The sequence below is a fragment of the Rhinatrema bivittatum genome, chromosome 15 (genome assembly GCF_901001135.1).
Source record: "Rhinatrema bivittatum chromosome 15, aRhiBiv1.1, whole genome shotgun sequence".
Classification (NCBI taxonomy): domain Eukaryota; kingdom Metazoa; phylum Chordata; class Amphibia; order Gymnophiona; family Rhinatrematidae; genus Rhinatrema; species Rhinatrema bivittatum.
In genome coordinates this window covers 37805408-37820251 of record NC_042629.1, presented here as the reverse complement: position 1 = coordinate 37820251, position 14844 = coordinate 37805408, and the positions used below count along the sequence as shown (strand labels likewise).

Below are 14844 nucleotides of genomic sequence, written 5' to 3'. Positions count from 1 at the left end.
GATTACTTGCATGGGTTAATCGGACAAACTCTCGGGTAACCAGAAGTGTCCGATGCAAATCAGGATTTCTGTCCACTAGCTTAGGAGTCCCAAGACACTGCTGCTACGTTTTCAGTTGGAATCTGTTTATTATCACCGTAGAAACTGATCAAGGAAAAAGGATTGTTCTGCTGGGCTTTATTTTCCCTGCTTGTGACTTCAGCTCATGCCGTGCCGCCTGATTGACTTGGCTGGGGTAGGGAGCTTGTGGTGTCTGAAGCAAAAGAACAAAAGTTTTTTTTCACCTCATAATGTCATATGATGCTCCACTCTACATCTTTAGGGAATCATTTTAGCCTAGTTACTCTTTGAGAAAACTAGATTGAATTTCTCTTTTCAACAGGTTTCATGGCGTAGACTCTGTTCCTATATTTGTCTTTTCCACAAATCAATCTCCTCCTGCAGGCATTCAATTAAACAGGCGCTGCTATAGCTTAATGCATTTCCATAGCAAATGTAAAACTCATGTCCTTGTTTCTGCTGACCTCAGGAAAATAAATGGGGCACTTGTGGACGTTTCTATCCTCATCCCAAATTCTGATGGCGCCAAACACGCACAGTGAGGGAACGGAGGGTAGAAAGTTTGATGAGCCTGCCGCTTCTTTATCAGATGAAGTGTCTGTGTGAGAGGGTTGAAGGGATGCAGCCGCACGCTTTGCCAGCCAAAGAAAATCATTCCCTCTGACGCATCTGATTAGCTGCAGGAGATCTTCATTTGTCAGGAAGTAAGGAAAGCTTCATTTCCACATTACATTCTTATTCCTGACTCGTCTGCCTGATTCCAGATTAATGCCTCAGAGTTTGATTAATCGTGGAATGGTAAGAAGCTATTCTATACTTGAAGAATCAATTTGAAATTTAATGCAAATCAGAATAAAAGGTCTTTGTTCAGAGATGGAAGGGGGAATTCACTGAACGGGTTTTCTTAGCACTAGGCCCTCTTTCTTTGGTCTGTGTCCACTAAAATGTCTGAAGGTTTCTTCATTAGCTTTGGAGTTAGTTCAGCAGTTGTCAATGCAGGGTCCACTACTATGGAATATAAAATATTAAGTAACTCGATGGCTTATCTGTCCCCTAGCAAGCATCAATCCCAACCCAAGCCTATAACAAGGACACGTCTAAATGTTACATTGTTCAGTTGTACATGAGGACTAGGAGTGTGGCTAGCCCCTTATTGACCGGATCTCTTTCTGGAAAAAAATGTGCTTCTATCTAAATGGCTGCCCTACTTGATGCTCAGACTGAGACAGAGTAGCTGCTTGTTGCTGGTGTCCCTGCCCCCATCTCTCCTCCCCTACTGATGTCTTAAATGACTCTTAAGCCAAGTTGCTCCAAAGAGGCAGACCTGAAGGGGTTACTCCTTTGGGCTCGACTGGGAGTTAGTAGGTTGGTTGCAGCCAGTATATGATGTTATGGGGTTTTGTAGAGGTTGAGAGGGATTGTTTTATATTTTTTTCATCATGTAATGTAGCCTAGAACTCACCTACGGGCCGATTCAGTAAAGTCCGCGGGAGAGCGGGCTTTCGCCCACTGGCCTGTGCGCGCGACTCTCTATTTAAATGGGGCGCGGCAGTAGAAACGGGTAAAAGGAGGCGCTAGGGAAACTAGCGCGTCCCTAGCGCCTCCTTTTGGCCCGGAGCGGCGGCTGCCAGCGGGTTTGACAGCCGACGCTCAATTTTGCCGGTGTCGGTTCTCAAGCCCGCTGACAGCCACAGGCTCGGAAACCGGGCGCCGGCAAAATTGAGCGTCCGGTTTTCAACCCGACAGCCACAGGCCAACTTCAAAATTTTTTTTTTCCTTTTTTCACCCTTCGGGACCTCCGACTTAATATCGCCATGATATTAAGTCAGAGGGTGCACAGAAAAGCAGTTTGTACTGCTTTTCTGTGCACTTTCCTGGGGCCCGAAGAAATTACCGCCTACCTTTGGGTAGACGCTAATTTCTGAAAGTAAAATGTGTGGCTTGGCTGCACATTTTACTTACTGAATCGCGCGCGAATACCTAATAGGGCCATCAACATGCGTTTGCATGTTGCGGGCGCTATTAGGTTCGGCGGATTGGACGCACATTTTCCGCCCCTTACTGAATAAGTGGTAAGGGAAAACGTGCATCCAGTGGCAGGTTAACAGTGCACTCCGTTGGAGCGTCTGAGAGCACTGTACTGTATCGGCCCGCTAGTGAGGTTAGGGATGGTGTTAGAGGCTGTATTATGTTATTTTGTATATTGTTTAATTTATTGTATTTTATGATGTAAATCATTTTGCATTCCGTTGGGAAAGAGGCTGTACATAAGCATTAAGGCAACGTTAACTCACCTATATATAATAGGTAAGTAAAGCATTAAAAACATGCATAAAAATGGGAAAAATGCAACATCCACAAAGATATGTCCACTAATGCTTATAGTATGGGAAATAAAGACCAGACCTAGAGTCAGTCATGGAAGAAGCAGATTTAGATATAGTAGCTACCATGGAGACGTGGTATACAGAAAACCATGACTGGGAAATAGTTGTCAGGCTACAATCTATTCAGGATGGACTGGGTAAGAAGGAATGGAGGAAGCATGGCACTATATATAAAAAATATTTAAGCAATGGAATTGCAGGGCTTAAGAGGTAAGGAGTAAGCACTGTAGGTTACATTTGGCAAGAGAAAATGAAACATCTATTTATATTGGTGTAATGTTCAGACATCTATAAGAGACAGAAGAAATGGATAGAGTAGCAACTCTCCTGGACTGGATGGTATACACCCCAGGGTTCTGAAAGAACTCTAAAATGAAATATTGGGGGTGAAATTCTTTTAAGCACAAAAAGACAGGATCTGGGGGTGATTGTATCTGATGATCATAAGGATACAGCAACAATAAAAGCCAGAAAGATGCTTGGTTGCATAGGGAGAGGACTAATCAGCAGAAAAAAAAGGAGATGATATTGCCTCTTTATAGGTCCGTGATGACACCCTATTTGGAATACTATGCACAATTCTGGAGACGGCACCTTTAAAAGCATATAAATTGGTTGGAGCCTGTCCAGCGTATGGCTACTAAAATGGTCAATAGTTTTCATTCTAAAGCCTATGGGAACAGACTTTAAAAATGTAAAGGTGTACCCTAGAGGAAAGGCGAGATTGGGGTGATGATAGACATGTTTAAATATCTTAAAGGTTTCCAGGCACCCAAGGGGATCCTCTTTCAATGGAAAGGAGGCTCTAGAACGAGGGGCCATGGGATAGATTCAGGAGGAAATATTTCTTTACAGAGAGGGTATAGATGCATTGAACAGACTCCCAGTGGAGGTGGTGAGACAGACAGACTGAATTCAAGAAAGCATGGGATAAACACAGGGGTTCTATGAGGATTGTAAAGCTAGATTATTTGGGTAGATGAGCAGGCCAGCTAGGCTGTTTGGTCTCTTTCTGCCAACTTGTTTCTAACTGCTTAACCCCTGCTAAAACTGAATGCTTTGACTCAAAGACCTATACATTGTAAGTATACAGAAAGCATTGTATTTTTTTCAGTGTATATGTATGTGCGCTTTTACAGCGGGGAACAGGTAAACTGCCCGAATTTTGGCATGGTGTTTCTGATAGAACTGGTTGGTTCATGTTGGTGGTATTTATTGGTGGTGTTTTACAGCTCTCTAACCCTGATGAGTTGTGCATCAGAGTCAGAGAGCAGGTTACTGTAGCTACATGGGAAGTATAATAAGACCTGGAAGACTTTCTATTATAAAACAGATCCTTGAAACAAAATATTTTCTATGTGTTCTGACAAAATAAAACCATAAATGCCAGACTTCATCACCTCTGTTTAGGTGACTAATATATTTTACTTATTTTCTGATGCATTTATGACAAAGGAAAATACAATTTATAGAGCCATGTATTGCAAGAGATGATATCCCTGTAAAAGACAGTGAAAGTTCTCCTCCTACAGGTAAGTGCATTGGACTAGGTTTCGGAAGAACTCCGGAGTCATCAGGTCAAGATTCTACTTTCTGTGTGTCCTTCATCAAGTCACTTTGTATCAGCAGTATCAGATGTCTGCAGGGCAGAAGGACCAGGCTTAGGCAGTCCTGGTTTTACCCCATTGCATGTAGAAATCTTGCTTTTCTTATGAAAGTCCATTCATGCAGTTTGCCAGAACTTAAACTGGTTTAGTCCTGGAATCAACTGGTAAGCCTAATGGAGGATCACTTAAAGGACTGGAGGAAGAACTGGGATGTTTTATCTTTATCTGTTATAACATGGTATGTTACTGATTCATGCTTTTTATTTAATATTTTCCATGTAGTGCCTCCAACAGCATTTCTCTGCGTGGTATAAAATGATTCTGGAACGCAGGATTAAGACTGGGAAAGCCAGGGCCTTGGCAGACTGGAAGTGCCAGCTGCAGGCATTTCGGGCCTGGAGAGATCATGCTTGGGCCAAGAAGATGGAGCGGGAGACCCAGAAACTAGAGATGGATCTTAAGGAACAAAATAGGTACAAATTATTGCCCTTAGCACGTGTGCCTTCCCAGAGAGGAAAGCATGGGGATAACCTGCATGGAGTGGCAGTTACTATCCTTAACAAAATGCATGGGGGTAATTTGCACGAAGCAGCAGTTATAACATAAGCAAATAGCTGGACAGACTAGATGGACCATTTGCTTTTTTTCTGCCGTCATTACTATGTTACACACTAAACCCAGAGTCACTAATGTTTTTCAAGAATTTAACTGTAAAATATTGCCAGAGAGAACAGATCAGTAGGACAAATTCATGTTGGACCATTTATGAGAAAACTGACTTAACGCATAAGCAGTGATGGTGGTAGTAGGAGCTCTCAGTACTCAGCTAATGTCCTTCAACTTCAAGTTCTATAACACAACCAGCTCATTTAACTGTTCGTTGTAAATATTTAAAATGCTATTAACCTTTTCTTTTTCCTTCCTCTCCCAGTTTAAGCATCCCTGTTTTTTGTAACTGCTTTCTTCCGCACTACAGTTCCAGTTTGTTTTTTCTTTCTATGCACCACTGTTTTAATGTAAACCAGCATGATGTGATTTTATCATGAATGCCGGTATATAAAAACCTTAGATAAAATAAATAAATAAAATAAATGTTGTAAAGACTGAACTTCAGAGATTGGCAAATGGAGTGAAAGCCTATGAACTTGTTTATTACGTAGGATAGTTTTGCTGTAGCAGAATTTGACTATTCTAACAAGTAATCACAGTTTTAGCGTACAGCCTGCCTTATAATAACTGGATCTTTGCTACGCATTTGCTACGCATTTATTGATGGGCAGAGTGAGCTGCTATTATCCTGACAGAAGATGCCACAAACATTACATATTCAATGTCCTATTTTGTTGTTTATAAAATGTATAACCTGCCTATAAATATTCGTAGGTGAGGTACAATCGAACATGCAAAGTGACCTAAATAAAATAATAAATAAACTCATAAACACAATTCTCAAAACCAATTAAACAATAAAAACAAGTGATAAAAAGATAGATAAAATAAATGGCTGCCTTAAGCAGCCATTATTTTATTATTAATCTTGGGTGCATTTGGCAGTAGACAGAAACCGAAAAGTCTCCAATATTTCAGTCAAAATCCAAAGAACCAGCATGCCAGTCTGAATCCAGAAATGTACTATAGTCCCAGCACCAGTGTCTGGTCTGACATTTCAAGCCAACTTAACCATCGTCAGGGTAATAAGAATTAAAAAAAACACATTTCTGGTATAACCCCCAGCCCTACAGCAAAAAAAGCTCATTCAATCATATCATGATTCCTGGCTACTCAGTTAAGTTTTTATGTTTTGCAAGGCACTTCTGTGCTATTATCATTTATGTATTCAGCATGGGTGTATATGTTTTCTACTTACGCTGTTTAATAATGTGGAAGTGCCTTTCAGAAGACCTGAATTCAGTCACCAGGAGTGTCAGATGACAATGTCACAACAGTGGGTTTGAGCAGATGGTTTTTGTTTTACTATGGGATTGGCATTACATAAAAAGCTTGTTTTGCAAAAACCAGAGCACCTGTGTCGAGGTTTATTTTATTTATTTATTAACACTTACTAATCACTTTCCAGATAAAATATTACCCAAAGCGATGTACAAAAATTCAATTCGTAAAATATAAAATCAATAAAATACAAAAATAAAATAAAAACATACAGTAAGATTCCCAGCATGAACCTCTCACCACCCTTTTCTTGTCCAAGTCAAGAACCACCTATTACGAAGCCTGGATCAGATGTTAATTATAGATTGACAAATATTAATTAATTGCTGACATAAGCCAATCTTTAATTTCTTCAGAAATCTGGGCAAATTTAACTCTTCTCTTACCTCCAGAGGCAGTCTATTCCATAAGCTCGGGATTACATTTGAAAATGATATTACACCCAAATGGGAATGAATACATTTTTTTTTTTTTTTACAAGCGGAAGTTCCAAATACCACCTTCCTACAGATCGTAACTATCTTTTGGCAACGTGCCATTGTAAAGTTCCCCTCAAAGAGGGAGAACTATAACCATTTACGATTTTAAATGCCAACACTAAGTTCTTAAATTTGCTTCTATCCACTAAGGATAACCAATGCAATGCCAGCAACATAGGTTTGGCTAGAATTCTTCGAATTTTACCCAGGACCAACCGTGTAGTTGTATTTTCAAAAAATTGTAATTTTCAAATCACTTTTCCCTGTAATCCCAAGAGCAGCACATTACAATAATCGAGATTTGAAAGAGCCAGGGCATAAGCCACTGCCTTTAGAGCAGAAAGCTCCAAGCACGGTTTCAGATGCCTCAGTAGTTTGATTCTAGCATAAGTGTTTCTTGCAAATTGCGAAACATGTTTTTGCAAAGAAAAGTCTGTCCAGAATCGCCCCCAGAGGTTGTGTCCATCTGTACATATGTATTTAAGAATGCACATGCAATGACTACACACACTTAGGGGTCGATTTTTGAAGGTGCACACATGGACGCGGCCATTTTATAACATGTGCTTGAATTCTGTAAAGTATGAGCGGCGAGGGGACTAGGAGAGAACTTTCCTATATCCCTATCTACCCTTCCTCCCTTTTCCCCTCTCCTCTCCACCCCACCCCTTTTCGTTGGCCCGTCACTTCTGCGCCTATGGGGGGAAATGCGCTCGGCGTGTGCGCAGCCCAGCCACGCCCGTAACCTCCGGATTTTATATATGCAAAGCTTTGAAAATTCGGGCGTTAGTGTGGTCACACGCACTTCAGTTAAAGCAGAAGTCTACCAGAGTGGGAGGAGCAGTGTACTAGTTGTTGCTGCCGGCATGAAACACTGATGATGGCTGACTGTTTGCGACACGTTACTGAGCCAAGCCAGGGCCTTCTGCAGGAATGGCCTGGGCCGGATGTCCCCGAGTAGCAGCCTGTCCCGCAGAGTCAGAGATGATGGTGGTGCAGGGCAGCATCCTGGGCACAAGCAAGGAGTTTGCAGGCTCTGTGCTGCTTCCCGAGCCTGGCCACCACTATGAATGGGAGGTGGCAGCGACTCCGAGGCTGACTTGGACTCAGTGGAGGAGGCTGCAGTGGCAGAGCATCAGGAAGTCACTAGCGGAGCTGGGCATGGGGGGGAGGTGTAGTACCTACATGCGGCCAGACAGATGAGTGAGGTGAAATGCACTTCCATGCAATGTTTCTGGCATGCGCTTTAATTCTTTTCACCCTGATCACAGTCCTTACGTAGGACTGAACTATCCAATGGATATTCTGCTTGGACTAGGATACGTTTTTGCTTAAGACAGCAGTGCTGGCTGTTTTTAGGATTTTGGCAGAGTTGAGCAATAGCCACTCTCCAGCTGGAGTTTCTAATACTAGCGCAAAAATCTCTTTTTTTCTACAGAAAACAACAACTGGCGACCCAGTGTGACCGGAAACGGCTCCTGCGCCACAGCTTCGTGGAATGGCAGTCGTGGTGCCGAGCAGAGAGGGAGATGAGAGAGCTGGAGGTGAAGAAGGAGGCGACCAAAAGGAAGATGGTAGCACTGCTAGAAGCAGCCTCGGCATCGCTGGGGTCTCCCTGCGACCCGGACAAGGACCAAGGCAGCAAAAATGGCCAGGTGCCGAAAAGATGCTCCAGCCAGGGCTTGGTAAGGTTTCTCTCTTTCCTTCTGCTATTTATTGTAGTGACTATTCACATCTCCAAAAGCTAAAAGAAAAATAAAGCGCTTATGATTTAGATTGTTGTGCTGTGCAGTGGGTCTCAGTACTTTAAAAAAAAAATCTGCAGCCACTGCCAGGGGGATGTGATCCAGCAGCCAAGAGTTCATGAAACTTTCAGGGGGAAAAGGAGGAAACTAGTGTCACCCAGTTATGTGTATTTACGAAATATTGCATGGGTAGAGTTATCTAATGCAGAAGTGCATGTCATGAGGTAACACTATGCATTTGCAGGAGTCACAGTCTGCGGAAGGGGAAAGGCAAGAGGAAGTCATGTCTGCACGCGCCGGTCAAGGATCTGAAGTCAGCACCGGTGCTTTTGCGCCTACAAAACCCAAGCACGCCTGGCAGATCACTCTTCAACATGCTGCCCTGTCACCGGAGGAGCTAGCACAGTGCAGGGCTCGCGCCCTCAACGCGCCCCAGCGGCTTCAGGACACTCAAGCCCGTCCCGCTCAAAGGCGAGCGCCCGTGTACGGCAGCCATTTTGAGAACCGCCACGCCTTCCAGCAGCAGCTGATCGAGGAGCAGAGGAGGCAGCTTCTGGAACAGCGGGAAATGATCCTGGAGCTGAAGGAGAGCCAACGGCTGATGAGGTTACAGAGGGAGGCGGAACAGGCCACAGCTGTCACCAAGGAGCTAACCAATCAGGTTTCAAGATCTAAAGCACTATTAAAGAAAGGCAGCCAGCAAGAGAGAGAGGACCTGTCAAGTTTAAAGAGCCTGGCCCCTTTAAGGTAAATAACATGGTTCTTCCCTTGACCAGGGCAGCCCACTCCAAAAGCAAGAAAAAGCGCAAAAGGTATCCAAATCGACAGCTCTTCAGTTTCTATATAGCAGATGGCAAAATTTAGCCAAGCAGATTGCTCTCTTGAAGAAATATTCTGAAGAGATGATGGCACATACAGAACAGGATCTTTAATAGCAGCAAAAGAGGGAAATCTTTCTTTTTTTGTTTAAAGCCAAAGAGCTTTAGCCTTCATATGCTCAGATATCCCATCCTTTGCCTCTCTACTTGACCACTTGTGGGCTATGTTGCATACTCTGTTGATCTTGCTCTGTTCCTTTCCTTTATCTCCAAAAATGCATGTTCTCTTAAATGGTGTGCACCTTTTATTCCAGCTCTATTCCTGTTTTACTTTGAAATCCTGCCTTTGTTTTAGTCATTTGTCAGATGCCTCAAGTCAATACTGAGTTACCAATAGCATTGCAACACCCTGCTCTCCTGGATACAGATAAAAAAATACTAAATGGCTAAGGGCCGGATTTTAAAAGGGTTACGCGCACCGGTCCTATTTTAAAAAGGCCTGGCGACGCGCGTAAAGCCCCGGGGCGTGTGTAAGTCTGGAGCTTGCAAAAATGGGTGGGGAGGGGGATAGGACCACTCCAGGAGAAGGGGTGCCAGCATGGCCATTTGGCTAGAGCCTAAAATGTTCAAGGGGCCTACTTTTGTTGGGCAAAATTTAAAAAAAAAAGCTAAATATATCTATTTCTAACATGTATAAATAAAAATTTCAATTGTAATTGAAGAATTTGCTAACAAAAAAGCTCGTAAATCCTTCTTAAATAAAAATGATTTGGGAAATTTAGAAAACGACTTCTCTTATTAAGCATCACATCAGAACCTTACATAGGGGCCTAATTTTCTTAGCTGGCACGGGCCTGATTCCTGCTCTCTTTGGCCCTGGGTGGAGCAGGGCGGGGGCTGGGTCAGGCTCCCGGCCAGCGGTCATATTTGCCGCTGTGCTGGGGATTGCGTGCCGGCCAACTCCTGCGCATGCAACTTACTTCAGCCCCAGGGCTGAAGTAAATTGTGAAATAAAAAAAAGCAGAAAAAAAGGTAGAGAGGAAAGGACGGAGAGAAGGTAGGGAATAGGGGATGGCAGCGCGGCTCGGCACGCGCAAAGTGCACAATTGTGCACCGACCCCTGATTTTATAACTTGCGCGCGCGCTGGGTAGCACGTGCACATGTACGCCGCACACGCGCCTTTTAAAATCTACCCAAAATGTTTAACCAATTAGGATTAGTCTTGCTGTTAATATACTGCAATTAACTGTTTTAGGGGACTTTTATCAAATGAACACAAAATTACTGAGCTGGGCTAAAATCCTCCAAAATCCTTAATGTGAACCAGCATTTCAAATCGAGGGAAATTTTAAACCCAGAGCTCTGACTAGTAACTGTGGTAACTCCTTTCTGTCAGAGCTCCGGATTGAAATCCCCACCCCCACCCAGTTTGAATTGCCGATTCACCCTATTTTGGAGGCTTTCAGCCCACATGAGTTTATTCTGTGTTCATTTGGTAAAAGCTTCCTAAATCCTTACGGTGAACCAGCATTTCACCCTGCAGCTAATTCAAACCCAGAGCATCTGACGCAAACAAATATATTTTATAAACTATTTCTAGATGGTGAACTTCACGCTGAACAGTTAATCAATACAATTTTTATAAACTGATACTTACCAAAACAATATTTGTACCTTTTCTTCTCGTTCAACTATTCAGTTCTGGATTAGTTTATCTGGCTCCCTTCAGCTCAGCTCCACCTTCTAGTCACTCTGAGGAAGTACTGACTGTGGTTTAGTTTCCTAATACTTAATACTTGTACCAGCATTAGCTGCAAAATTACTTGCAGACAGGAACCCAAACGTTACTAAAGAAGTAAATGATCTGAAGCAAAATGACCTTTCCTGGTGGAATCATTTACTCCACTGTCAATGTAAATTTGATCTTTAATCTCCTGCTGGTGTGATCTGCAGCAGCGAGCCTAAAGGGTGACTCTGCTTTCCTCACTACTACTGGAAAGGCAGTTTCTGGAATCCACATCGGCAGCATAGGGCTTGTCAGATGATTCTAAACAATTTGTTTGTTTGACTGAGTGACCAGAAAGTTAGGTCAGAGGAGAGCCCTAGATGTGTAGGGTACATAATTTCAGTAAGGCCTTTGACAAGATTCTGCATAGACATAAACAAACTCAAGCATCCTATGGATGGGCCCTAAAGGGAGTGACTGGATTAGGAACTGGTTGAGTGGAAGGCAACAAAGAGTAATCGTAAATGGAGTTCACTCCAAAGAAAGGGGGGGGGGGAGGTTCCCTGTATGTACCCAGATCAGTCCAGACTCCTGGGTTTATGCATCCCTGCCAGCAGATGGAGACAGAGTTTCACTGACACTGCTTCACATTACCTGGTGCCACCTGCAGTCCCTCGGTATTTCTCTGTCTCTAGCAGATGGTAGATGGTACAAAATATGCAGTCTGAAGAGAGAGAGAAAAAAAAAGATTAAAAGACAAAGTTTCTGGATCCTCCCAGGGGGTTGTGAGGTCCTGGTGTGGACATTTCCCATGGTGTGAGCTGGACGAGCAGGGGGTTGGTGATCCTTCTGATAGCTCAGTCCGGAGGTCCGTGGGGTGGACATCTGGTGGTCCAGATTCCTCATCCCCCATGAGACTGCAGTGGAATCTGGCGGTTCTGCACTGCAAACCTAGTGCAGCAGGGAAGTGTCCCTTTTACAGGGTTTTTCCTGGGATGAGTCGCTAAAGGTTGGCGAAAGCAGATTGATATAGCCATGGGTCTGGCTCTTTTCTGATCTGCCATGCGGCCTGAAACCAGAACCTCTGCACCAAAGGAAAGTATTGATTGGGGAAGGGGGGAAAGCTACCTTAGCAGCTCGGGGAGCTCAGTGATGGGGTTTTTCAGCAGCTTCTCTGCCTGCAGAGGAGACCGGGTATTGGCTCCGTGGCACTGAGGGACTGTTGTTCTGCTTGCAATTGAGGTGCTAGTGGTGCCACGGGTGTGGAAAGGAACAGCCTGTGCGTGCAGCAAAAGCAGCATGGCATTCGGGGGGGGGGGGGGGGGGGGGGTTCTGCGTCGAGCATAACTGCACCAGGAAAACAAGCCTCGCGGGTGACGGGGTCTAGTGCTCAGGCTTTCCCTATCAGTGCGGAAACAGCCATTTTCGATTCTCTAGCATTGTCTGCCTCCTCAGCTATCGCTGGCGGTTCCCTGCACAGAGGCACTTACACTGAAGAGGACTCTCTGGTTCTAGAAGAAGTCTTCTGCCAGTTTTAATTTGCTTATGCGCAAGGCGTGTTTAGGGAGATGCTGGATCTTGGCCCCAGTCTCCATGGATTCTTGGCCAGTCAAGAGGCCTGAGCTGTGGAGAAGCTCTTCAGGCTGATGATTTTCAGTGCTGGATGTTAAACTGATCTGGTCCTAAATACGCTGAAGGTGCAGGCAGGCTTTGCTGAGCCGTGTGGTAGGCCACGGCAGTGGTTCTTTTCTCGCGTGCGTAGGCAAGTGCATGCATTCTTGCCACATGGTGGTTATATGCACGTAAGGCTGCAGCCTAGACTTGACCGCGTATTTGCATAGGTTCTTGTACGAAGACTGCAACCTAAAATTTGAGTGCACATTTGCGCAGGTACTTGTGTGCATATGACCGTGACCAAGTCTTCAGTGCATATTTGCTCTCATCCTGGAGGGGTGTGCGTGTATGCCCGGGTGGCACTGGTGTGCGCACGGGAGGCTGTCTAGAGCCAAAGTTCAGGAGAGCTAGGCACCAGGGATGAACAGGTCCAAGGACCTTGTTATCTGTGAGAGTTGCCATCTGATAGCAATTCAGTCCTCACTCTTTGTTTGTGTCAGCACTGTTTAGATGCTCAAAGTGATTTGACTATTACAGCTTTTCCCCATGTTGGGACATCCTCTTGGCCTACGGTGTCTCTGGACAGGAGTAAAGTGGGAAGTGAAGCAATGGTCAGTGCTCCTCCCTTGTTCCCGGGGGCAGAAGCTTCCCCAAGAGAGGGAGAGGTTGGAGAGAGCAAGTTTGGGCTTCTGGGCTTAGGTATAGATCCATCCTCCTTCTCTTAGATAAAATATTTACAGGACCTGCAGTTCTTCCTGCAGGGGTACCCAGCGAAGGTGAAGTAACCTACTAATTAGGGATTGCGAATTCGGGCCTCCCATTTGTCAGTTATGGTGAGCAAATGCCGCAATGAGGCTGTCCCTCATAATTTTCAAGGAGGTGTGGCTCATGAGACATACGGGGAAATTTAGCTTTCTCACTTCTAGAAGTGGGAGAAATTGAATATGATTGAGAGCCGCTTCGACTCTCCTCAGATTTTTTCTTTTTTCACAGAGATGTCTTACTGAGTCTGGCTCAGATCCTGAATTCGCTCGGCATGGCCTGAGACTGTTGGCTCAGACCCTGAACACACTTAGTGTGGCCAGAGGTCAATTTTAAGTTAAGCGCCCTTTGTCTTCCTCCCCCCCCCCCGTATCCAATTCAAGAGATATTGGATTTAAAGAAGGTAAATCCAGCTCTCAAGGTTCCCCATTTCCGCATGGAAACTCTGAGATCTAACTCTGAGATCCATCATAGCGGCAGTACGCAAGGGAGAGTTCTTGGCATCTCTTGCCTTGATAGAGGCATATCTGCACATAGCTATCAGGCTGGAGCACCAGAGTTTCCTGAAGTTCATGGTCCTAAGGGAACATTTTCGATTTTGAGCCCTTCCCTTTGGCTGGTGATGGCTCCATGTACCTTCACCAAGGTGATGGTGGTGGGGGCGGCTGCATTGTAAAAGGAGGGTGTGTTGGTGTATCCGTATCTGGATGACTGGCTCATTCATGCAAAATAAGATGACCTCTGTCAACAATCTGTACAAAAGGTACTGATGTGCTTGAAGTCTCTAGGATGGGTGGTGAACCTAGCAATGAGCCATTTAGTCTTCTTACAAACTCCGGAGTATCTGGGAGCTCAACTCGACACACTGGCAGAGAGAGTGATTCTCACAGAGAGAGATTGCTGAAATTGCAAAGTCAGATCAGGCTTCTGCTAGAGCTTTCGGTGCCCAGTGTCTGGGACTATTTACAGGTCCTGGGTTCTATGGCATTGATATTGGAATTAATGCATTGGGTGTGCACAGGAGGCTTTTCTCCCGCTGGAATCCATTATTGGAAGAGTTTCATCTTCCTCTTCCATTAGAGGGGGAAGCCAGGGACAGTCTTTTGTGGTGGCTTACTTGCTCCAAACTCAAGCGTGGTGCGGAATTGGAGATACCGAATTGGATAATAGTCACCACTGATGCAAACCTCTCTGGATTGAGGTTGGTGTGGCAAGATCAGTTGGCGCAGGGCCATGGTCAAAACAGGAGGCCTCATGGCCTATCAGTCGGTTAGAAATGAGTGGTGCATTTTGTGTTGCTTGTCTGCACGGTTTCGTGGCCATCCAGTGTGTATTCTATCAGACAATGCGATGACGGTGGACTACATCAACCGTCAAGGCAGAACCAAGAATCTGGCAGTGGTTTGAGAGGCCTAGGAGTTGATTCTCTGGGCAGAGCAGTACTTGGAGTGGCTAGCAGTGTTTCACATCGCCGGAGTGAACAACATTCAGGCGGATTTTATCAGTCAGGGAATGGTAGCTGTCTGAGGCAGAGATGTGTCTCATTCATAGAAGATGAAGATATCCCAACCAAAGAGAACACCAAGGTGTTGCAGTTTTACAGCCGCTGAACAGAACATGGAACAAAGGAATCTGCGCTCTGGTGCCATGGACAGGAGGGATTCTTTTGTCGTCTTTCCTGTGGCCTCTGGTGAA

At 44.7% G+C, this 14844-nt stretch overlaps 2 protein-coding genes across 2 annotated transcripts in view; one reads left to right on the top strand and one right to left on the bottom strand.

Annotated features, from left to right (window-relative positions):
* The window catches only part of QTRT2 (queuine tRNA-ribosyltransferase accessory subunit 2), a 55513-nt gene extending 44722 nt beyond the window's left edge, over positions 1–10791 (bottom strand). Inside the window, exon 1 of the mRNA XM_029577734.1 lies at positions 10705–10791. The gene's annotated coding sequence lies outside the window, so the exon portion shown is untranslated. The remainder of the gene's footprint in view (positions 1–10704) is intronic.
* The window catches only part of CCDC191 (coiled-coil domain containing 191), a 62199-nt gene that overhangs the window by 29103 nt on the left and 18252 nt on the right, over positions 1–14844 (top strand). The window contains exons 8-10 of the mRNA XM_029577729.1: positions 4337–4527; positions 7922–8168; positions 8473–8975. Of these exons, the coding sequence (XP_029433589.1) occupies positions 4337–4527; positions 7922–8168; positions 8473–8975 (941 nt within the window). The remainder of the gene's footprint in view (positions 1–4336; positions 4528–7921; positions 8169–8472; positions 8976–14844) is intronic.